The sequence below is a fragment of the Epinephelus moara genome, chromosome 8 (genome assembly GCF_006386435.1).
Source record: "Epinephelus moara isolate mb chromosome 8, YSFRI_EMoa_1.0, whole genome shotgun sequence".
In the NCBI taxonomy this organism is placed as follows: Eukaryota; Metazoa; Chordata; class Actinopteri; order Perciformes; family Serranidae; genus Epinephelus; species Epinephelus moara.
Genome location: NC_065513.1, coordinates 27861211 through 27886494, shown reverse-complemented (window position 1 = coordinate 27886494; position 25284 = coordinate 27861211). Strand labels below are relative to the sequence as shown.

Below are 25284 nucleotides of genomic sequence, written 5' to 3'. Positions count from 1 at the left end.
TGAAAAAGGCAAACACATCATGTTTTTTTTTTCTTTTTGTAAAATAGTCAGTAGCATCTATGATAAAATTATATTCTTATTCTAGAATTATAAATAAACTATTAAAAGTGTTAAATCAAGGTAATAATTTTTTGTTTTCTTTGTTATTTTTTGTTATATACAGATATGTAATGAGGATTGCTGGGTAATGTGTACATTGATCTTATCCAGTGTCAAATCTCTGATCATGTGACGAGACGATATGTGCACGATCGCGTGCACTAGTGCCCATTATAATAGCGTGCACTGGGGCCCATCGTAACTACCTTATACCCCTGAATCCAGAAGATGTGTTTCTGTCTCTCTAACAAGATCGTTAACTTCTTATCAACCAGCCTAACAGGTTCTGAGAGGTAGATTGCTAGAAGCTCAGTTTTCTAGACCAATCACACATTTACTTTGGCTCTGTACCAAAGGGTGTACATCCCTATCCTCAGTTTACTCCACATACTCTCCCATACATCTTCTTACAGTTATTCTATATGATCACATGAAGAATACAAGTGTGATATGGCACTCATCACACTTTGGCCATGCCATGTTAATGAGACAGACAGACCTGCTACTGTGTGTTGAATCTGAACTCGGATGCAAAGTCTATCAGTATGGATATCCATGTATATGGACAAGGGTTGCAGAGCACCAGTAGTTTGTGTGGGTTTTGCACAGAACCAGATTACAAGTAAAGTCTGTGTGCAGATCTTCAGCAACAGAACCAAAGGACAGGCAGGTGAAGGGCAGGAGGTAAGCTTTGAAAACACGACCACTTATAGACTAGAAGAAACTAAAAGAAACCAGCTGTGCGGGCAGGTGACAGTGTCAGATGATTTTTGGAACATTATTTACCATGAAAACATAGTAGTTGGTAAAACAAACTTACACTTAGACTAGACTTCGTGTAATCCTAATCATGCTTCTTTTGGATTCCACTGACACTCTGGCAGTGTGGGACTCACCCTGCTCACATCGCTACAGGCTGCTTCTCTACTGGCATAACGTGAGGAATTTAGTAGCTTACCAGGTATGTTATGGAGGGGTGGGTGCATATAAGAAAAGAAGATGTGGATGGGTCAGTTTGTACCAAACATCCGATCAAACACTGCGGTGCTGATGGCAAAGGGAAGACCTAGGCAAATAACCCAAAATCAGAACTTTGCCTCAAAAGGCCTTTAAAGAATATTGGCAGCCTGCATCTCTCCATACATTTCATCAGTTTGAATGAAATGTACATGTACTATCCGTGAGTATGTGTGCATACATGTCAGAGGTAGAATGAGAGTCTGTGGGTGTGTGTGTGTGTGTGTGTAGGGGAGGGGGGGGGGGTGTCTTGAAATGGGAGTGTCCTCTGGCAGGGTTATTCCCTTCTCTTTCTGTCCTGCTTTATTTTTGGTGAATCACTGAACTAAAAACTTTTCTCTCAGAGCAGACAGCTTAAAGCCAGAGTTTGTTGTTGTGCCGGACAAGCATGGATTTAATGGAATTGTTTTTCATCTCTCTTGGCACTGCAGTTATTGTCTGCTATGGAGTGAAACTGCTGCTTTTTAGTAGGATACTTTTTCCCAAGATGTGGTTTCCACTATCAAAGTCCTTTTTCACCTCTATGGGAGAGTGGGCCGGTGAGTTGTGTGTGCATGCATGCATGTGTGTGTGTACTGTAATGTATGTCAGACAAATAATGCTGGGAGTTTGACAGATAGGACAAATAGCATCAGGACAATTTAGATGTCAGTCACAGTCATAACTAACTACTTATGTTTTGTGATTAAACACTACATTTAAATGTGTTTTCATTATGGCTGTATGGGTACATTACTATATGTGAAAGTGCACATCAGGATGTGCCTGTACATGCAAAAGGGCTGAAAGTAGGTAACAGTTTATTTACCTGACTGAGCTCACTGTTGAATGAAGAAAATTTGGCAGGAAAAAGAAAAAGAAGAGTTCCCAGTTCTAGACTTGTTCAGACTTTTCACACTTGACATATTTGAACCTAAACTGGCAGGCTCTTGATTTTTTCTGAGAAGCCACATAGTCACACCTACTTACAGTACAGCAGCTTACAGCCATTTACATGTACAGAAAAGGGATCTCATCAATGTATCTACAAAACATGTTGCTGCTAAAATCACATTTTTCTTCACTAAAACAGAGCATTCATTCAGAGTTTATCTGTAAAATGTTCACTACCAATGTGATTATAGTTAAAAATAGCAATTGTATTAGCAAACTGCTGTCACTGGTGTTAAAGCGGAACAATCACAGTACACAGTGGTAATGCTGGTACAAACTGCACTCAGGGTAAGTTGACACAAGCGAGTAAGGCTGATAAGGAAAGCACTACTGCTTTCTCCAGCTGGCACAGGGAATTAAACTTGTAAGCTTCCTATAAACGGAGACAGTGTCAGTGTGGTTTAACCTAATTGCGACTGTGGACACATCGTCAGTTCTGGCTCCCCTCGCCCCTCGTTTCCCAGTAGTTACATCAAAACATTCCTCTGCGGGTACCAGACCAGTCTCATCGAATTACAAGATTTCCTCATCTTCTGAAGAGGTTATTCAGACTCTCACAGCGCTTAAAGAAGCCTCATATAAAAACACAATCCTGGGCTGATCTGTCCTTTCTTTCTAAAGCCCACTTTCATTCCATTGCAGCACAGAGGAAAACAGCCATCAGAACAGTGTGTTCTAGGCTTTATAAACCCTGTCCCTCTGCCTCAGTTTCTGTCCTGATGATCTGAGACCACATTTGCATAAGTTTGTGTCTCCTTCACAGTCTTTTCAGTTTAAAGTGGCCTAAGACGTTTTGTGTGGTGCATGGGTCAGTCTCCTTTTTATTGTCTAAAAGGTTGCTGCTGCTTGAGTCGTGTTATCTATAAGGTCAGGGGCAGTGGCGGACTCAGGCTAACTGAGGGGCAGGGGTGAATAATATTAAAGGGGCACCATTGAGATCAATCTTACAATGGCGCTACATCACGTTTTCTCCATTTTAAGGGTACCTATTGGTGCACTGGATTAGGCTTGTCACGATACCAGAATTTCAGTAGTCGATACCAATACCAGTGAATTTCCACGATTCTCGATACTCATTCGATACCATGATAAAAATCAAAAAACAGAACTCATGTTTTTCTAAATTCACTACTTTATTAAAACTGTTTCAAACTTTAACTTAAGGCCTCATTTACACCGCAAGCGGTCCACAAGCGTTACGGCTACGGTGGCTGAGAGACACACGCAAACACATGTTTTTTGTTGAATACCGCGACCATTTGCTCGCGACTCGCGCAAAAAATTGGCGTCTCTTCTATTTTCGAGCTTGCTCGCGAAAGCAGCGCGACTCGAGCAGTGCATAGAATGGTTGCGGTGTGAATGCTCTAACCTGTTAACATGCTCGCTGAAATGAAAATGCGAGTAAACAGCGACCGTTCGCAAGCGCTACGCAAACACATCGCTTGCAGTGTAAATAAGGCCTAACCCTCTGCACACACGACTCCTACTACCTGACTTTTCGACACGCCGGGGTGTTGCGGCTCTAGCAGCACTTATAAAAGCCATTGTTTCTAGCAAAGACAATGGAGAACAGGCGTTCTTCTTCAGCGATCGTCCTCGGCACCGACTGACATGCGTATATTGCCCCCGTCAGTTCCGACAGGAATCGTCACGGCCCGCTGAAGGCAAAGTTGTATCCGGTACTTACGGTACTGAAAAAAACAGTTACTGACATATTTTTTGCGTGTAGGCATTGACTTGGTGCCGAAGTATCGGTTCTCATGACAACCATACACTGGATCTCATTTTCTTCACTGGAAGGGCACCCTGGAGGCATCCAAGAGGGCACTTTTAGAGTCCACCAGTGGTCCAACCCAGTCTCACTTCAAAGTCGTTGAAAACCGGCACTTGGCCAGTGACTTCTGACGTCAACCACCAACGAAAAAAGCCATCCTTTCACATCGACATGATACGCGGCAGGTCACCATTATTGTTTAATGGAAACCCAGCCAGACAGTGTTTGTTGAGGGGGCAAAAATCCAAGAAGGGAGGTTGGGAGGGGTGGTGGATGGGTCCAACAACCACCGACTTTGACCTAGGAGGCTGATGTTCCCTTCCCATATGATTGTAAAACCAAACCCTGTTCTTTTCTTCCAAACCCCACCATGAGCTGCTATTGCCTAAACCTAAACTATGTGCGTTTGTTGGTGAAATGTAACCACGTGTGTTTGTTGTTGAAAGAAAAAAACATCAATTTGCAGTGTTTTACCAACGTGGTGAATTTTATTTGAAAGAGACCGTATACAAACTGTACATTTCATGTGAAAACGGAAGTGTATTTTGAAAACAGAAAATGCATGTAACAGGGTTAAGTTCACACAGTGTTCTACGTCTTATCTCGACGTAGAATGTCAATGACCAAACGTCCATATGAGGTCGGAGTGAGAATGGGTCGAGTGGTCAGGAGCACAAATCTCAAGATTTTAGAACCACTATTTGTAGGATCTTAAGTGTTCTGACATTGCTGCTCCCTCCACTGGTGGTATCAAAAAAGACAAACAGCAATGCATGCTGATCTGAGCTTGTTTTTATTTGACTCACCATGCAGGAATTTCCCCCTGCAGTCTATTTGTTGATGTAAATCAAAATGTGTTTGTCAATGGAGCGCAACCATCTCACAGTGAATCAGCAGCACACAATATGGTAACTGTGGGAACAGGGAAAACAGTGTTCTGGCATAGTGTGGACTCAGGGCATTCTGGGCAAAGATGACACTGAGAAACTGTGTTCAATAGGGACCTCTTGGCTCAGCACGCTTTCTCTGATCCTCTTGCTGCCTTCAGAGTAGACTCTCAGCACTCTCATACTTCACTGGCAACTATGGTACTGAAACAAAAAGGACAGAGAGTGTATGGAGAAATTGTTGTCTTAAATTGGCACCAAAATGAAAATAACCTCTGTGACATAAAGTGGAGCTATCACATATTGGACGACTGAACATGTTCCCATGGATTGGCTAATAGGAATTTGAGTGGTTGTATTTGTGTCTCTCCCTTTTTGAAGAAATGCCTGTCATGCCTGAGACTCTTCTGAAAATGTGAATGCAGATTATTGTTTCCTGCTTGTTTATAAAATGCAACCAGTTCGATACTGAACCATCCCAATATTATATAACCATTCAAGAATGTATTTCCTGTAAGGTAATGCTTCATGTGAATCTACATCTGCAGGAGCATTTAACTATTAACGAGTCTTTTCTAACCTAGTAAAGATTTTCAGTTTGCTCTGGTTAGTGTTCAACATGGCTTATATGTTACCAACAAATGGCAGCCGAATATACAGAGGGGCAAAATTTTACAGTTGCAGACTTTGCTGCCGTTTTTAGCTATGTTAGCAGCTAAGGAGATGTCAGAAAAAAAATCCTGAATATTTTTCCACTTATCCATAGCCCTTTTTAAATAGGAATTGTGCAAATTTGCAGGAAAGCCCAATCAGTCTTCTTTCAGCATTGGCAGTATAAAAACAAAATCGGGGAGTGCAGCAAAATGCCGCCTACCTACTTTTGTTCATACAGAATGCGCCTTTTCGGGGCAATGGGGGGCGTGAGCAAGTAACAAAACGTGTAGCTCAGCGTGTGACGTAAACAGTGATGTGGGAAGGAGGCCGCAGCTAGTCAGTCCTTCGGCGATTCTCTCATAAGTTGGCCCGTCCTTCACCGTCCCCGTCACTTGACGATTAATGGCCTCTTCATTTGCGAGGACAAGAAGGGTGCGCAATTCCTTGTCTCCCCAGTTGCTCATCTTTACAGCTGCTCGCTAATTCCTGCTATCAGCTGTTTCCTGTTTGTCCACCGCCAGTGGGTCACACATGCGGCATCATCAACAGCTCCTCCCACAAGTCATCAACAGCCCCTCCCGTTGCGGAAGCCCGTCTTGGTCTTTTTAAACTAAAAGGGTTCCGCCAATATGTCTACCCTACGAGGCGGAAAATTGGGCACCTCAGATCAACTCGCCAATCCAGCTCTGTGTGTCTAAACGCTTGCAGATTGCCGGCAAAATGGCCCAATATTCGCCAAAAAAATCTGGCAGTGTAAAAGGGGTTCATGTCTGGATTGATGGCTGCAAGCTGAAGGCAACCAAGATGTTGGTCTCCTCTGCCACCTCCTTTAGCTCTTCCTGGGCCAATGGTTCCCAACTGGTCCAGCCACAGAGTCCAGATTTCTCCTCAGTCATTAGTTCAAGGTCCACACAGTTTAATATATTCAGCGTTATACTTGCATTTGGTCATGTCGTCGAGCTAGTTTTCTGTCTCTGTTAAGTAGCTGTACGTTAATTACGCACTCTACAGCAGGCGTTCTCTAAATATAAATGTAAAAGCTCTTTGCCAGAAATTCACTGTATTAAAAAAATAAAGATAAAAATACACTTGCGGCCCATTCAGAGTGAACCTGCGACCCATTTTTGGACCACGACCCACCAGTTGGGAACCACTGTCCTGGGGGATGCTGAGGTGTGAGGTGGAATATATAATCCCCACATTGTGTTATAGGTGTGGTGCAGGATCTCCTCCCAGCTGGACATGCCTCCACAGGGAAGCATCCTGATCAGATGTTCAAGAAGAAGAAAGAAGAAGGTCTGACTTAATCACTCTGTCTATAAAGATGAGTGTAGAAACCTTACAAAAAAGCACATGGTTCTGTCTTTTGATCAACCAGTGCTGTTGACCACAGGTGAGGGTTGGAATATCACTCCCCTCCTCACAACAGTCCAGTAAATCACCACAGCACCAAAAATGCTGCACAGACATCATTCCAAAGCTTATATCTTGCTCTCGTTTATGGCTATCACTTGAACTCCTTCACGTTACAAGTATTGGGAGCAAATTGCTTCAGACCTGGAGGTACTGACCATCATCGCAGCTGCTTCACACTGAGCTGCAAACTGCCCCAGTGCGAGCAGGAGGTTGCAGTTTGATGAAGCCAGGAGAGCTACAGTATGTCATCAGCAACAAGCAGAGATGCAATGCTCATCACGAAAAAATTGTCTGGGCATTTATGTTATCAAATAGCAACAGAAGAGGGATGACCATAGTGAGAGGACACAGTGTTTTGGAGCTTAGAGCTTAATGAAAAGGCTAAAAAAAAGCTAATTGCTGCTTTTATTTAAGCAGTCAGAGTCTCAGATCACCCATTTGGCTTATTCCCATGTTGACAACAGTGCACCACATCCAAAGTCCTCTTGGCTTGACTTATTCTTAAATCTCTGTCCTGAAAAAACAGGCTTGGTTCAATATTAATGCACATAACTCAGTGTCTGAGTAACTGAGTAAAAGAGCCTGTGATCTCTGTAATCGGAGCTGGGAGGAGATGGGAGAGCAGCGAGTACTCAGAAACAAGCAGTTCCCTGTTTGTTCTCAGCAAATTCTTTATCAGAACCGGGGAACATGCTGTACAGTCTGTTAGAACAGGATGGGTTGCGTGAACAAATACAAACAAACAATCCTGGGATTTGCCTGACAGCAGAGGAAGAGAGATGGTGTAGCGCAGCTCTGCTTCACAGTGCCCCTGGTGTTAAGAGTGGAAACTGCAGGAGAATATAACAACTGATGAAATTCGTTAACAATAACACTAATCCCAGCATCTCTTTTCTAGTTGTGACCGGTGCCTCAGAGGGAATAGGAAGAGCATATGCATTTGCAGTAAGTGATTTTCTGACCTGGGCAACTAAGACTGTATCTGTTTATTTCCTACCCTAATCATGCAGGTTAAATTATGTATTTTTTATTTGATGCACATCTGCTAATTTTTGTTGCCATTTTATACATTTTTCATAAAAATCTGTCCGACTGTCCACCGTGGAACTTTTGCTCCTTTCAGCTGGCTGAGCAAGGAATGAATGTGGTAATCATGAGTAGAACCAAAGTAGCCCTGGACCAGGTTGCCAAGGAAATAGGTAAGAACCTGATATCTGTATTTAAATATCTTATTTTGCTTGCTTTTAAAGGTCCAAACAGGATCTAGGGGGATATATTGGCCAAAATTTAATATAATACAACATGTTTTCTATAGTGTATAATCACCTGAAAATAAAAATAGTATAGTTTTTCTCACCTTAACGAGCCGTTTATATCTTCATAATTAGTGGGCCCATATCTACGGAGATCGCAATGTTGCACTGCCATGTTTCTACAGTAGGCCAGAAGAGACAAACCAAACACTGGCTCTGGATAGGGCCATTTGTATTTGGACGTTTTTGCATCTGCCACTGTAGTTCGAAGCAATGACAAAATGATGAAAGCATCAGAAAAAGGCAGATTTTTAAAACATTAAACTGTTTAATTTGGTGTTTTTACCTGTTGAAATCACAGCGTCCGTTTGTTTTGAAGGGGAAGAGACCTCTGCGGATAATTTGACTCATGGTAAAAAAAAAACTCCCAAACTAGATCAGACATAAGGTGAGCACACATTAGCAGCAGCTGGGTGAGTAGCCAATCTGCATCGTGCCAAATAGCGTAGGAATTCGGCTCCCAGTAAAAACCTTCTGAACAATGAAGACTGAAGGAATCTCAAGTTTCAGCTGGTTGCAATATGTAATCCTCATCACTAGATGCCACCAAATCCCCCTCAATCTTACACACTGGTCCTTTAAAACTTGAATTACATGCACAAATAAGCTGACTGTCATCTGTAAGAGTACATAATGTACTGTATATTGCTGACCCCACATTTTTATTCTTCTCAGGTGATACCACAGGGCAGAAGGTGAAAGTTATAATAACAGACTTCATACAAGAAAACGTCTTCAGTGAAATTGAAGATCAGCTTAGGGACCTCAACATTGGGGTTTTAGGTTGGACTTTTTTTTTATTCTCTAAAACATCATTTGCCTCCACAATAAAAGGCTGTTATTTAGGATTAGCCTGATATCAGACAGCAGTATCAACTCGTTACACTCCATTTCCACTTTGAGTCAGTCAGCCTGAACTCAGTGGAGTGGGTGGATTTAAGGGTCTGGACCCAGGCAAATTTAAAAAAGTAATATCTGCTGCTTCCTACCTTTGAAACTGGATCTTCTTTTTTTTGTTTGCACCAGTCAATAATGTCGGCGTACTGCCCAGCTACGTCCCCTGCAAATTCCTTGAGTCTGCAGAGCTGGACCAGGTTAGTGGTGCCTCAGCAGTTTAGCTGTAAAGTTTTCTTGTAAACAAGCAAAATTTATATTTATATGCAGCGCTGCTCACCAGAATGTATTGTGGGTATCCTTGAGTTTGAAAAAATGTGTTGAATGCATTTCCTTCCTCAGAAAATATTTCAGAAAAGTAGTGAAAAGTACTTTTCATATGCCCTATAGCCCTTTGTATTACTGATAAATGATTGACTGGTAGTAAGTGTCACATCAGATCTACTCAAGCTAGTGTTGATCCTCATCAAACTTTTCCCTTACTTAACTTTTTAGAAAGTTAAGGAGCCTCGCTGTAAAAGCTCTCTATTGTATCCACCCCTTAACATGTCCTTCCCCTTATATTTTCCCTTAATTATCAGTATGGACACCTTACACATGATTTTTTTATGCTTTCAGACAATCACAAGGGTGATAAACTGCAATGTGAAAACTGTGGCCAAGGTAAGAGTGTGAATTTGCTGTTACTCATGAGTGGAAACAAGAATCCCTTCATTAACAAGGTTTCAGTCCTCATACCTTTTTCTAGTTAACAATATAAAATAGACATTCAGTTCAGTTGTTTTCCTCCCAAACAAATCAACTCTGTCAGTCCTTACATTTGTCTAAGATCTGATCCTGGATATTTTTTTCTCTCCAGATGTGCAAAATAATCCTTCCAGGCATGGAGAAAAGGTTTCCTACCCATGTTTTCTTCATTAGATGTAATGTGTATTACCATAAAATCCTAACAGGCTGATTAACATTGAGTCTCCGCCCACAAATGTACCACCGCCTTTGTGTTCCTGGCTCTGCAGGAGAAAAGGGGTGATTCTGAATATTTCGTCAGGAGCTGCCTCTGTTCCATTCCCCCTGTACACCCTGTATGCTGCATCGAAGGTAAGTACAGTATCACCAGTACCACCCGAGTTACATTGTATGATTTCTCATGCTCTCATTGTGTTCCTAAAGGTGTTCGTGGAAAGATTTTCCCAAGGTCTACAAGCTGAATACAAAGATAAAGGGATTATCATACAGGTACTCCAAGTCACTCACTCCACGTTTTTACTGTAAATCAAAGCATCAGGGTATGAGTTGTTAATTTTAAGGGATTTTTTTTTTCACAAAATCTTAAAAATCTCAGAATCTTCTCTTTGTCTCAATTCTTCTTCTGTTTTCCTAGGCAGTGGCTCCATTTGGGGTTTCCACTCGGATGGTAGATTACCAAAAAACCAACATGATGACCCTATCACCAGAAGACTTCGTAAAAAGCTCCCTGCAGTACCTCAGAGCTGGAGACAAAACACACGGCAGTGTCTGTCACATACTTCTGGTAAGGCCTTACGGACATAACCATCCAAAATAAGGTAAAAGTTCAAAGGTGAAAATTCAAATATGGAACAGAACTTATTTCTCCTGGTGCTAAGGAGTGACTACAAGTCAGTAGTTCCAACAATGAAATATTCTAACACGTGTCCATAAAATATACCCAACACAGACTGCATATAAAATGGACAATGCATTACTCTTAACACCCACTATAAGGTGAAGCTGGTTAGCATCAACCTCGGCTCTAACGGCAAAACAAGCAGTGACGCCCCCATAAATGTTTCACAGGGGTGGCCAAATGGGGCCACTGAAAGTCTTGGGGTGGCACACCGACAGTAAAAGCCATAACTTAATTTTGGGAATTCTATCAGGCTGTTGTAGCAGCCAATACAGGCTAGTCAGTATGAGCATTAAGAAATTATGTACTGATTTACTTTGGTTTCTTATTTTACAGTTATCACAGATATACATGGAGCACGATTTTGACGCGTCACGTAGGCGGGTGGAGTGGAGTTTCTTTACCTGCTACACAGTCTGTGTCTTTGTAGTGTGTGGTTGCTGCCAGCTTTACTGTGTGCACACTAAGTTTTGCCCAGTTGGTTAGGCAGGGTTACCGATACAGGTAACATTTTCCACAACAACCTTGTTTTAATGTGTTATGTATCTGTATAGAGTGGTTCAGGGATGATTATTTTTAAGCCAACACGAGAGTAAGCATTGCCCTAGTTCCCTCGACAAAAAAACAATGAGATTTTTCCATTGGATTTTGTGTTATTGCATGAATTAAGCTCTGTGGCAAAGAAAAGTATACTTAGCGATTGTATCAGGCCATGGCCCCACCACCCCTTTGACAATCACAGTAAACCTACTACAATAAACTAGACTAAACCACAGCACTATAGCTATAAAAGTGAAGTCAGCGCTGGCTTGACACACTCCTCCACGCCCATTGAACTTCACTGACTCTGCTGCTGCTGGTATGTAACTAGCTTAAGTCCTTTAGCCACGTTTAACACCAAAGTAACATTTTCAGTAGAAGCTGAGTCACAGTCACACATGGATGTGTTTTATCGCAGGGCAGAAGTTTCAAGATTTTGCCTGAGTGTGTAACGTTGACTAACTAATGCCTGTCACAAGCTGCTCTTAATATTCAACGTGGATTCACTTAGTAAATAAACACATACAGTACAAGAACATGGCTCAGCCCTATACTGACTGCTTCTGTCTGTAACACTCTCTATGTGTGTGGCTGTCAGCTGACATGCAACAGACAATGTGTGTGTTACTTTAGACTGGTTTGTCAGTAACAAGGAAAGTCATGTTCCTTTAAACCTTTATGATGTAAGTGTCCAACAAACTACAAGAAATATCAATATCAAATTATTTATTTACAGANGAATATGTTGAAGAAGCGAGAGAAGCGATCGCTCCTCTTTGCCTCAGTGTCAAGCTGAGACTGGTCCACAGAGCCCTGGTAAGTGCTGATCATTTGTGTGACCTCAGCAACATGATGATCAGGTGGGATCAGACCTGTAGAGGACAGAGACGAAACATCTCTGGTGTCCTCTAGTGCCTGATCCTCTTCCTCGATGTAGTCCTCCAGCCTAAGTGGGATGAACCTGTGCTCTGGTGTCGTGACAGCCTCAGTGGGCTCTGGTGCCTCCATGTAGTCCTCCAGCTTAAGGGGGATGAATCTGTGGTCTGCTTTTAGAGCGGAACTGCAGGAGGTGGTGGAGGACGTCTCTTTAGAGGAGGGAGTCTGGCAGCTGTCTTCAGTGCTACCTGTCAAGTCAGCGCTGGCTGACCTGACGGCCTCCTCAAAATGTTCTGGTGGAGCTGGATGGATCTTCTGCCTCCGCCATCCACTGAAACATCTCCTCCACTGCAGCTTTTTCCTCCTGCCTTTGGATTGTCTTCCCGATGTGCTCAGGGTCAGGGAACCTCTCACCTCCTCATCAAAATCAGTCACAGGTTTGGCCAGCATTTGGCTCTGTGGCTGATGGATCTCAACCACTTGCAGAGCTGATGGGGGTGAGCTGGCAGAGGGTGGAGATGGAACGATGTCCCTGATCTCCACTGGTGTGACATCATTGTCCTCAATGAGAACCTCGGCAACTTTAGTCGCCTTTGGTGTCCTGACAGCCTCAGTGGGCTCTGGTGTCCAGAGAGCCTCAGTGGGCTCTGGTGTCTGGACAGCCTCTGCCTCTGTCTCCAGATATTCTGGATACAAGAAGCTTTGGCATACTTGTCTAACCACCTCATCAATATTTTGATGAAATGGCTCGACCATCTCTGAGATCTCAGAGTCCGGAGAGCAACACCAAGGAGAGGGGTATGTCGTCCCGCTCTCCTCACTGATGGTGGAATAGGGCCTGGGGCCGGTGTCCTCCTCCTCCTCTAGGAGATCGTCGCAGTACATCAGCTCATCAAGGTCATCAACAATTTCATCGATGGATTCTGAGACATCGATGTTGATAATCTCAGAGACCTCTGTGTGCATGGATAACGAGAGAGAGCTGGGGATTTCCTCCATGTTCTCTGCTTCTTTGTCCATGATACGCGAAATCTGGTGGAGAAACACAAACATTGGAAAACTGTGAGCTTTGCTAGAAGATGCATTGAAGCCCTTCACTTAAACAGAAGTAGAGCGAGCCATAGTTTTAGAGTCTTGTAATGAGAATTTTAAACAAGTATTGAATGTACAGTAACGTGTGGATCTCATTGTACCATTGTAGCCTCGGTGGGCTCTGGTGTCTGGACAGCCTCTGCCTCTGTCTCCAGATATTCTGGATACAAGAAGCTTTGGCATACTTGTCTAACCACCTCATCAATATTTTGATGAAATGGCTCGATCATCTCTGAGATCTCAGAGTCTGGAGAGCAACACCAAGGAGAGGGGTAAGTCGTCCCGCTCTCCTCACTGATGGTGGAATAGGGCCTGGGGCCGGTGTCCTCTTCCTCCTCTAGGAGATCGTCGCAGTACATCAGCTCATCAAGATCATCAACAGTCTCATCGATGGATTCTGAGACATCGATGTTAATAATCTCAGAGACCTCTGTGTGCATGGATAAGGAGAGAGAGCTGGGGATTTCCTCCATGTTCTCTGCTTCTTTGTCCATGTTACGTGAAATCTGGTGGAGAAACACAAACATTGGAAAAACTGTGAGCTTTGTTAGAAGATGCATTGAAGCCCTTCACTTAAACAGAAGTAGAGCGAGCCATAGTTTTAGAGTCTTGTAATGAGAATTTTAAACAAGTATTGAATGTACAGTAACGTGTGGATCTCATTGTACCATGACATTAAGACAATAATGTTGAATAATGGAACCCTTTAGTCTAAATCCAAGTTTTTCCATTTCTTTCATTTTCATTGTTCTAGTGGATGTGTTATCCCTACTTCTGATATCACATTTAAAATCTAACAAATACACACATGAATACATGAGGCTCCTCACATTAGACATCATTCTTGCATGTGATCAATTTACTTATAAGCAAATGTGATTGGACACATGAAAACCTGCATTTCACATGTGCTTGTGGCTGCGTGCATTTTAATATTTGCCTACATACATTCACAGTAAGTGCACTGAGTTCACAGAGTTTGAAGCTGGGTATATTTGTAAAAACTACTGCAAAAAAATCACTGTTTGATAAAACATGAAGCTTTATTCTTATTTTACAATAAATATGCCTCACATTAACATAACTTATCTGGTACATTATTTGATGTGATATCATGGCTGTAAAGTTTTCATCTTGTGTCTGTGTAAACAGACAGCACCTGTCCTCTACCTCACACTGAAACTCACTCACTGCTTCAGTTTTACATTATTTCCTTCACTAAAAAACATTTTCATCACCATATTCATATTAATTATTATATCATACTGTTTTTAAACTGCACAAATTAATCTCTAAGCTCTCCTTAGGTTTCTATAAAGTGCATTTACTTACCTGTCTGTGTTCCAACAGTTTCAGGTGAACTGAGGTGACTGGTGTTGTCTTTGGTATTCTGGGCTTTCCAAACTGGTTTTCTTAGTGCAAGTGGTCTCTTGTAGAAATGTTTGTAGGCATGTGGAGATGATATCTCTGTGGCCCATTCACTGTGGAGACTAGAATTGCACTGTGATGTCACAAAGATGTCACTATTCCAGAACTGAACTCTGTGAGTTCTGTGAGAGAGTTCTGTCTTAAAACACATTCTATGTGTGTGTGTGTGTGTGTGTGTGTGTGTCTGTGTCTGTGTGTGTGTCCATACAGGGCTGGTTACTGCAGTCAATTCCCTCCAAGGTTCTCTATGCAGAGTATGTGCTGCACAGTCTACAAGACTATGTGAAGAAGAAAGCAGCACAGAGGGCATTAAATGCAACCTTTGAAAATCATAAAAATAAATAACCAGGAACAGCAATGTAAAGACGTTTGGACTTATTATTATTCAAATGATGTTGACAAACCTAAGTTTTCTGTTTCTCATTTAAACATAGTGGTAATTGTTGTACACCATGTATCATTATAATGACAGTTACTGGACAGTTGCACTTTTTGTTCATGTAAATTGTGACATTGTGGGTAAGCCACCCTCAGGAAAGCGCCTTTATGAATGGTATATTTCCTTCAGTTCTTATGTTTGGAGCGATTGATGTGTCTCCGCTTTATTCCAAATATGCATAGTCTACTCTTGCAATAGAGAAACATACTGTCACCTGTACAATTTAACACGATTCAACACGACTTTGCTGCTATAAAGTCTGCTGTCATGATGCCTGTAATGTTTAGTTTTTATAGAGGTGTTAATAAAATCATATATTTAACAGTGTGGTCATTGTTGGGGTGGTGTTGTACTGGACTGCACAGTTTGTGGTTAAGTTATGCCTTATAGCTGTGATTGTGTTCATATCTGCTGTGACACTGTTTGATTTTGTTTGACATGCAAGTAGGTGTATTATATTTGCTCTTTTGCTCTCATTGTGTTATTCCTCTTGTTGTCATGTTTATAGTGCCTTGTAAGCCCATGTGGACGGGACACGTTGATGTGCATGACAGTTTGAAAAATAACTTATCTATGTACCTAATGAAATGTGTTACCAGTACTCTGCCCTTTCATATATGCACATAGGAAGGATAAAAAGAACAGAAACACCTCTCAATATAATGTAGTCCAGTGCCACTTTAAACTATGACCTCAGCAATAAACATAAAATTGGTTTTACACATTTTTTACAGTGTCAACAAAAGCTGAACACAATGAGCCTTGTAATAGTAACGTTTATGACAAATATGTCTTATTGAATTGCAACTGTGGCCATTGAGTGTAAATTAATTACCACTCAGAGGCATTATGCCCCCTAGGGGACACAGTTTCAGTTTCATAACTCTGTGGGATTTGTTTATATGTGTTTATATTTTCCCCTCACAGTGTGTTTGATCTCATTCGCGTTGTCATTTTTGTTGATCCATCTGTTCCATTTTATTGTAAGGGTAAGAGTTGACATTTGTAGACTCTTAGTTTGGTATAATTCATTGGTTATTTGCCCCTTTGTGTATATTTGCTTTAATATGTGTTTCTATAAATGTTAAAGGTCTGGTGTGTTGGATTTAGTGTGAAGGTTGCAACATTGCAGCTAACTTAAACGTCTCCTGTGTGCCAAGCATGTGGGAGAAATCGGTGGCCGGCACGAAAACATGAAAGCCAGTGTTTAGTTTCTCTACTCTGGGCTCCCTTTCACGCATGAATTATTATGACCTCAGTCAAGATATTTGTTGATAAGTGTTTTTATTCCTCTTTAGGCATGAAAAAAAAAAATGAAGTTAATTTTTTAAGGAGTTTTTTTTGTTCATGTCCACTCGGGCGGACAGCATGTGTTTCAGTTTTAAACAAAAAAAAATATAACCCATTAAAAATAAATGATATAAATCATGTGAAACTATGAAATCTATTTTAATGTTGAACTAGTGTGCTTTTTACAGATTCTAATACTCTTAACATTACATTAATTCTGATGTTCTAAAATGAAACTCCTTGGATTCATCAAATATGATGAAGCATTATACTACTGACAGGTGTTTGTGTGTGCCTTATTTCTTGTAGTCATAAATCTTGAAGAAGAATATGAGTGATAATGAGTCTGGCACTTGAAGAAACTGTCCTGTTCTGTTAATCATTACCCACCCACACACACACACACACACCATGTTGTGAGACGCACACATCCACAAACACACCTGTAACTGTCATTAGCATCCTCCTTTCCCCTCCGAGATGGAGGAAACATTGGATCAGATGAGTACACCACCAGACGACTTCGCCGTGGTGTCAGTCACCGCTCTGATATTCACAAAACCAGTTCGGGGCGGAAAAGAACTGATGAGCTCCTACCTGGTTCCTGAGAAATGAGAATACACCGGAGACGTGGGTTTGATAGCCCGCTGCTTACAGGATGATGTACAGTGTTTAAAGCACGCACAAACATCTGTGCATGTACAAACGCAGAAGCAGACACACACGACCATTTGAATTAGTATGTGCTACCGAGACGTCTGACCTAAAAGAGCCACTAATCATGGGGTGACCTGGCTGTTTGGACAGCCGTGATGAATGATCGTTCCCATGAGAGATAGCACAGGGAAAAGGTAAAGCGGCTTGAGAGAGAGAGAGAGAGAGAGAGAGAGAGAGAGAGAGAGAGAAGAGAGGTCAGAGTGACCCTGAGTTAAGATGATCCATGTCGGGCCTGTCTTTTTGTAAAGGGCAAAGAATAACTCTTCAGATGAGAATAGTCTTTATCTCTCCCCGATGATACTTACTGAGACAAGTACAGCACTTTTACAACAACAAAACAAAAAGATAAGAATTACAAATGAGAAATGAAACAGCAAAGCACATGGTCAAAGGCAGTAAAAAGATCATCATACAAAAGCAAATCTATCGTAATATTGTAGGTTTAACAGCTTATTTTAATAATGATTTTATTTTATTAGCTTCACAGACCTTTTGTAATTAAAATAGGCCTATAATTATGGTATTGTTAACGATTACAATTGACCTTCCTCAGACAGGGTAACTAAGGCATTTAAGTCTTTATGATACTTTGAAATACACTGACGTATTGGTTGCAGGGGGGCTGGAGCCTATCCCAGCTGACATTGGGCGAGAGGCAGGGTACACTCTGGACAGGTCACCAGACTATCACAGGGCTGACACACACAGACAGACAACCATTCACACTCACATTCACATCTACGGACAATTTAGAGTCACCAATTAACCTGTATGTCTTTGGACTGTGGGAGGAAGCTGGAGTACCTGGAGACACTGACATGGGGAGAACATTCAGGCTTTTGAGGGGCTTTTGTCACCATGCCATGGGGAGAACATTCAGGCTTTTGAGGGGCTTTTGTCACCATGCCGCCCCCTACATATAGACTAAATATAGTTTAAATAGATGAATCTGTAATTGTTAAACCTCTTAACATTCAGTTTTAATAACCAAGGTTGAATACATAATCTATTTCCACTCTGTCTCACAGATTCACAAAGATATTGTGTGCTATCCCCCAACATCATGACGTTTTTACTAACTAGATTTAAAGTTAAAATAAAGTTCTGTGGGCTTGAATTATGTTTGACCGCACAGTATGACTTTGTACTGACCTGCCAGCGGAAGAATTTAATGTGACCTTCACTTTTCTAATTTCATATATAACCAGTTCCTGATTTGAGTGGTCTGGTCTCTAAAGATTTAAAGCAAGTCTGTGCCTGAAACAAAAATATATTAGAAAGTGCAATCATTTACATATTTATTAAGCAGTGTTAGATTGAATTTGTGAGGCAAACTTTTCTCTCATGCCTCCATGGTAAATGAAGAATCCAACATCGAAGAAATTCTTGATGATCTGGAGAAAAGGGGAGCCGTGTTTAACACCAGTAAAACTATATCAAAACATCTGTTTACAAACTCTCACACAACTCATACAGTGTAATCTAAGTCCCATTTATTCAGTCACATGCTTAGTACTTCCCAAACGCGCATTTTTTGCAAAACCTTACCATTTAAAATACCACATAAATTGTCTCATGCACAGACACATGCAGAAGTATTTTAAACAGTAAAGTTTCAGCAAAAATGCATGTGTTTGGGGTGTATTGAGCATATGACTGGATAAATGAGACTTGGATTATACTGCACCAGTTGTTTGACAGTTTGTAAATGAATGTTTTGATATAGTTTTGTAACACTGGATGAGTAATTTATATACAAATGATCCATTTTATTGGGTGAAGTATTCCTTTAAACACTGACTATTGCAGAGTGTCTGTTCACCTTATGTTCTACTTGGGTCACTAACATGACCACAGTGTGCCTTTTTTAAAATGCCTGGCAACAGCAACAATATGTTAATAATAAAAGAGTAAGCAGGAAATCATTTACACTACATTACCAATGTGTACACTTTGAAAAAGACGCACATCAAACAAACTAAGTCTATGTAAAGGTCAGTTAAGTTAAGTGATACAAGCGTATATAATACTGGTATCAACAGCAATAACTTCAGAATTAGACTAAGAGCGGCAGCCTGTGGCCAGAGAAGGACTTTTGAGTTATCTTTGGAGCCATCAACATCTTATCAGTGTGGTTATGAAATAATCTGAGAGAGCACATTCCACTTCCAGTTATGATTTTCTAAAGGTTGCCCTGGATTTAGCTATTTGTGCATCACCGAAACAAAATGTTTGAGCCTGTACAACACATGCCACCCTTTATCCTTAAGCCTGCATATTTTTATATGACATATTCAGGGTTTATTAAAATGTATTTACTTATTTAAAATGCATTAATTGTGTAGTTTCCTTTGAGAAACGCTGTGATCATGTAGCATTAAACACAGCCACTAGAGGGCAGCAGATAGAAAGGTTTCACTGTGACTCCTGAATGTTGCGATATTAATCTGCAGAGGGCTGAACACACACACACACACACACACACACACACACACACACACACACACATGCACATTATTCAAACTGATGAAGGGTCCGATTACTTCTGATTGATGGCCTGAGCCTGTATCTTATCAAAAACAGTCTCTGCACTTTGGTAAGTGAGGAGACTAAAGGATTAAGCCTCACACATTGAAAATATTCCTGCAGAGCAGATGGGATATCTGTTGTTACCAATTATGTCACAGTGAGCATAGCAGAACTACAGCAAAGTTTCTCTCAGGAGGGGAACGTCTGCATATATTTTACAAGTAACTAAAGCTGCTTGAAAGAGGTGGTGTTGATTGCAAATTATGAAAGTCAGTGTAGTCCAGAATTAAGTCACAAATCAGCAATAAATGTCTCGGTTTTACTCTCAGTGCATTTAATCTACCAATTTTATTTAATGTAAAGACACTCCTCTCCACCACTGGGGATTTCTAGAAGGTGTCTCATGTTCTTATAGTTGCCTCTCCTTCAAAACCGCAGTCTGAAAAGTGTGTGTCACCTGCAGCTGAAATCAAAAGTTGTTTACCTCGGTTGCTCAAGAGCAGGGACTTTCCTCACCTCAGGTGATCTGCAATTTAGTGGAGCGCATACATTTATGACACCTTTTAATTTGCTATTTTTCAAAGCCTCTCTGACATCAAATGAGGCCCTCACAGCTGATAAGTCAATGTTACTGCTCTCATAATAGCAGGTTATAGGTAGCCAAGATCCTTCTCTTCCATTACAGAGCATCAATGTGGGAGAGCTTGTCTCCTGCGCTCGCCGAATAATGGTTTTACCATCAATGGGATCATATTTTAGCACAAATATGAAGTCAAACTGGCTTTAACATGTCTAACGCCTCTAGCAGGTGAGAGATTTATTAAGAAATGGGTCAAAGGAAAGTCTTTGTTTTTATTTCACTGGGTGACCATACCTGATGTGGGTGGTCAGGGCTCGGAGCATAGTCTCTACATGCAGACTGTGAGTGTGTGTTTGAGCAGGGAAAAGAAAAGGAGCGAGGTGCTGCCTTTGAGGATGCTCCCTGTGTGACTCCTCTCTCCTCCCTGGACACTGCTTGCTTGTTGTTTCAGTAAACAGAAGGGTCCAGAGATGATCCAAGACAAGCACACAGCCACCGCAGCCCACCCAGGAGCCAAGGTCAGGACCACTAACCTTCAGACACATACGCACACTCATACACCAAACCGGCCCCACAAATCATTTTCCAGGTCGACCCGGGGGTTTTGGTTTCAGACTGGAACTCATTCACTTTAATGCTTGGGAAAAAAATCCAATCAAACATGATAAATGTTGAATAAAGAAAGCTATAATTGTCTAACACTGGATAACGCTGAACTCCCAATAAAAAATATTTGAGTGAATTATCGGAAAGCTATAAAATTCCGATAGCTAATTACACACACTGCATTTTGACTCCAGTAGCTTTCCCTCTGAACGTTTTCCATCTCCTGAATGTGCTGTGCTTGTCAGTATGACACACCAGTGTAAATATTTGAATATTTATACTAGCAGGAATATTTCTGTGACATAATTACCACCTTGTCTCTCAAACTTTTGCAGCGGAGCACATGGAGATCCATTCTCACAGAGGAGTTTCAGGGGTAATTATTTCTCACAGGAGTAATAATACCTACGACTTCTCTCTCTCGTCCAGGACGGAGGTCTTTGAAACTCAAGAAGATAATTCCAACCCTTCATCTTCTCCAAAAAGAGCAGGCTGTCAGCCCAGGGACGGGCCGCACTGTCAGCGAGGGAAAGCAGACGAGACCGAAGGAAGAGGGACAGAGGTAGGGAGGATAAAGGAGAATGGAAGATAAATGGAGAATGGAGAATATGAAGGACAAAGGGTTTCAGAGACGGAGAGATGGATCGAAAAAAGGGAAAAGAAAAGGCCAGTGACTTCTCCGACGGCCCAGTGCTCACATATGGCTAGGCTTTGCTTGTATAGCCTCACTTCAAGGCGAAGGGCCCTGCAAACATAAACAGTAGAGAGGCTGCAGCTGGAGCAGGGAGGCAGCCGCTTGCTTACCGAGACCTCTCTACACTAAACAATGGATCAAGTGACGCACAGGCCTTTGGCAGTGCAACAGAGACCCAGGCGGCTCAGAAAAGCCTTTCTTCCGTACGTTTATATCTCTGCTCTCTCAATATTTACCCCATGGGAAAACACACAATTTTCCGTTCCTTTTGTTCTGAAGGGAGCGAAAGAGACGACCTCCCTCCATCTCTCGTCTCTCCCACCTTCAAGACAGGACAGGTTCAGAGAGGACAAGTGTCTTTTTGTGCAGAATGTGGATACAGGACACTCTATTTTCAGCAATTATGCAGCTCTGTCCAAAATTCCACCACTTACTCACTCCTACAGTTATGTACAGGTGTCAGAGAATGAATAGATTTAAGCTTTCCAATTCATTGATATTCACATGCACGGCCTAGTTCCAGGCGTGTTGAGGAGAAGCAAACAAAATGAGGATTAGTCTCTCTTACTGTGTGCGTTACTGCATTAGAAACTTGGTGTGTGTGCGTGCGTGTGCATCTGTGTTATATCTCTTTTATGGACGGCACAATGGGGAACGGAAGGGCCCAGGAGCCAGTGAATTAACCCAAATTACAGCTAACAGTTGCCCGGGTAACTGGATAGGAATGAGGGGCAAATGGTGTGTAATTTCCTAATGAAGGGGGGGAGTTCTTTTTTTTTCACATTTAGAGACCTCCTCGGCCTGTTACCGTAACAACAGGGGGACTCTGTACCCCCCCAATGTACTTGTTTGCTTGCTGAGTCACCTGAAAGTTTTTTTCATAGGCCTTAGATACAAACTATTTACCCTGTTCCCTCATAAACACCTATGATGGTCACTTAAGTTCAACTTTTTAATGATACATTATTACAGTTGCCCTGTGGAGAATCACACGCTAATGATACACGTTTCTTAATACTTGTGTGTAGGAGTCAGTGGCATCAAGCGGTGAGGTTTCCACGAAAGCCTTGAGGGGCGAGTGAGAAGGAAAAATGTGGTGATCCACTTTCTGAGTCGGATCTTAAGTGTTTTCTCTCCTGTGTTTATGACTTGAGAACAGGTGATAAGAAAAGGTTTTGCCTAGATAATCTTTCTAACTTCTTTTGTTTTTAAATTCTGTGTAACACATAGGAAAAAAGGTGGGGTTTTTTTGACAGATTGTAACCAACTAAAATCCTCCTGCACTCATCCGTCTTTACAAGAGAACCTATGGAGGCTGCCAGGTAACGTTCTGGGCTACCGTAGAAACATGGTGGTCAAGTCAAGTCAAACTTTATTTATAAAGCACATTTAAAAACAACCTCAGTTGACCAAAGTGCTATACAGTTATTAAAATACAATATAATCATACACAAATATAATAATAAATAAAAACAATAAAGGAAATAGTAAGAGCTCAAAAAAAAAAAGAAAAAAAAATGTCTATGTAGATATGAAGAGCTCATTCTACGCTCATGTAAACACAACCATTCTTAGTTTGAGGTGATTTTACACTATTGAAAACATAATCATGAATACTATACTTTATATTTCTGCCAATAGATCCTCCCAAACATACTGGACCTTTAAAGGCCCTAAAAACAAATGTTCTCTATCAGCTTCTTACCATGAGTGACGGGATCCCATGGGAACTCAGTTTCCTGCCAAAGTAGGAACAATTTGGTGAGAGATTTCTGTTTGTGTTTTTGTCCTTCCACTGGTTTGAAGTGGCAGGGGCTCAGTTAGTGTGGTGATGTCACACACGCCTGTGCACCCATTAGGGTTTAGCATAATTTAAATTAGAAACTGATGACAGTTTGTTATTGTCGAATCTCATGAAACCCCATCCACACAATCCTGATGAAGTAGATTTGTTTTTTAGCATTAAACTCTTGAAGTCACAGTGAAACTTAGGTTAAATCACCTTCTGCAACATGACAGAGTTTTTCAAGTGATACGGACCTGTGCACACTGCATAGGGCAGTGGTTTTCAAACTTTTTGTGCCCAAAGCACACCTGTATTTAGGTTCATAAATATACAGTATAGTAGTTTCTATAATGTGTATGACCACTCTTATCACAACATAAGACAATAAAATTAAGGAAAAAATTAGATAAGTAGCGTTCATGATACTCTTTTTCTTTCGGTAAGTCGTCTTTGCTGGTGCTTTGTTATAATTTGCTCCGTACTCACACTGGCTGCCAATCAGGGCTTTTGATGTGTCACACACTTATAATTCCCAGGCACAAACAGCAACAAATAGGTTCCCCATTAGGTTTTTTTTTTTAATTAAATTGAATTAAATCATATTTTTTAGCAATGGTTTGACTCTTTTACGATACTGGTGGTGCACATAACATACTGATACAGGGGGGGGTTGGCAGTGCCCAGGAGGTGAACTGGCACCTCTCCAGCTACCAGTTCACGCTCCATATTTTGGTCCGGATAGGGACTTGAACAGGCAACCCTCCGGTTCCCAACCCAAGTCCCTATGGACTGAGCTACTGCCGCCCCAAATGATGAACAATCAGAGTCCCAAATGATAAATGCATGTATACACCCCAAAGTTCCAAACTATTGTATTGTCTTACAGCAAAAGAGAAGGATCCTGCTATAATTAAAACTCAAAAATATATAGTAATTTGCCACAAACCAAGAGATAACTGAACAATGAACACAGAGACACATGAAAGAGGATTAGGATTAATTTAAGAAATGTTTTTATGTCTCCGTCTTTAAGAAATGATAAGTATTTTAAGTTATTTTATTTTAATTTTTTTATAAGTTTTTTTGATACTGTATTCCATGCTTATTTAGTCATGGACATTTATTGCAGGGGCTTTAATGTTTTATGCATTCATACTAGAACTACAGCTCTTAATCAGCACTCTGCAGACCCTTTTAACACATTGCAGAATGAATGTATTGAAACCTGAGCTAAAGATGACTGGAGGCGCGGGGTCAGCACGGGTCAACCCTCATTCACAGCTTTTAACAAATCAAATCAAACTAAGTGTCACAGTCTGACTTCTGCAAATAAACCTCCATCGCCAGGGCCGTCCCTCCGCCGCTGTCTGACCGTCCAGTTCATAACAGCCTCACAGACACGCAGGATATAGTGGCAGGAAATGTAAACAGACTTCTCATCCTGCTCCTGACACAAAGACAGGAGACACTAATGGGAGAACTAGAAAAACACACCTTCTCTTTGGTGGTATTTCTCATGACTCTTTCACGGTACGGCAAATTGGACCACGGCGTATAATAAAATAAAATACAATCATCAGGCTGACTTGAGACATTGTCACCGATCACTCATGGTGGGTTATGTGTCTCACTCCAGATCCTTGACAGAATCCCGCAGTTAGCATTACGGATAAGAGAGCTTTGTTCGCCACTGAGCCATGTTAGCCGGCCTCCATTAGCCTCCAACCACTGTCAGTCAGCTGGCGAGCCTTTCTTTTGTCAGTTAAATGTCGCTCTGCTATCTCACTTGAACCAGACTATGACCACAAAAAGACAGATAGGGATCTGCAAATCTCGGTTGTGGGTGAAACAGACAGAGGAAGGCAGCGAGGGAAGGGCTTGGGGGGTTGGGATAGGAGAAAGGGCTTTTTATTCTCCTCCGTCTATGATTTGAACAGGTGTGACAGATGTGTGGCCTCAGAATATGTGTGTACGATAGTCATGATCTACCACCCAGAAGGTCTGCACGCACAAACACACACACACACACACCCCGCTATTTACCGAGCTACATGTTCTGTCGAGGCACGTAGTCC

At 41.5% G+C, this 25284-nt stretch overlaps 1 protein-coding gene across 1 annotated transcript; it reads left to right on the top strand.

The window, feature by feature from the left end:
• The first annotated feature begins 1429 nt into the window (after nt 1-1429).
• hsd17b3 (hydroxysteroid (17-beta) dehydrogenase 3) lies at nt 1430-15483 on the top strand. Its single transcript, XM_050052045.1, has 11 exons — nt 1430-1655; nt 7679-7725; nt 7904-7979; nt 8769-8876; nt 9120-9187; nt 9606-9650; nt 9847-9881; nt 10004-10085; nt 10158-10223; nt 10369-10518; nt 14779-15483. The coding sequence occupies exons 1-11, from the start codon at nt 1505-1507 to the stop codon at nt 14911-14913; spliced, it is 963 nt and encodes a 320-aa protein (XP_049908002.1). The 5' UTR covers nt 1430-1504; the 3' UTR covers nt 14914-15483.
• Nucleotides 15484-25284: the final 9801 nt, after the last annotated feature.

Excerpts from the sequence above, each read along its gene's own strand:
- hsd17b3 (XM_050052045.1), top strand. The coding sequence starts at position 1,505 with ATGGATTTAATGGAATTGTTTTTCATCTCTCTTGGCACTGCAGTTATT. Across the intron at positions 1,656-7,678 it reads CTCTATGGGAGAGTGGGCCG|TTGTGACCGGTGCCTCAGAG; the intron begins GTGAGTTGTGTG and ends TCTCTTTTCTAG. Across the intron at positions 9,882-10,003 it reads CTTCCAGGCATGGAGAAAAG|GAGAAAAGGGGTGATTCTGA; the intron begins GTTTCCTACCCA and ends CTGGCTCTGCAG.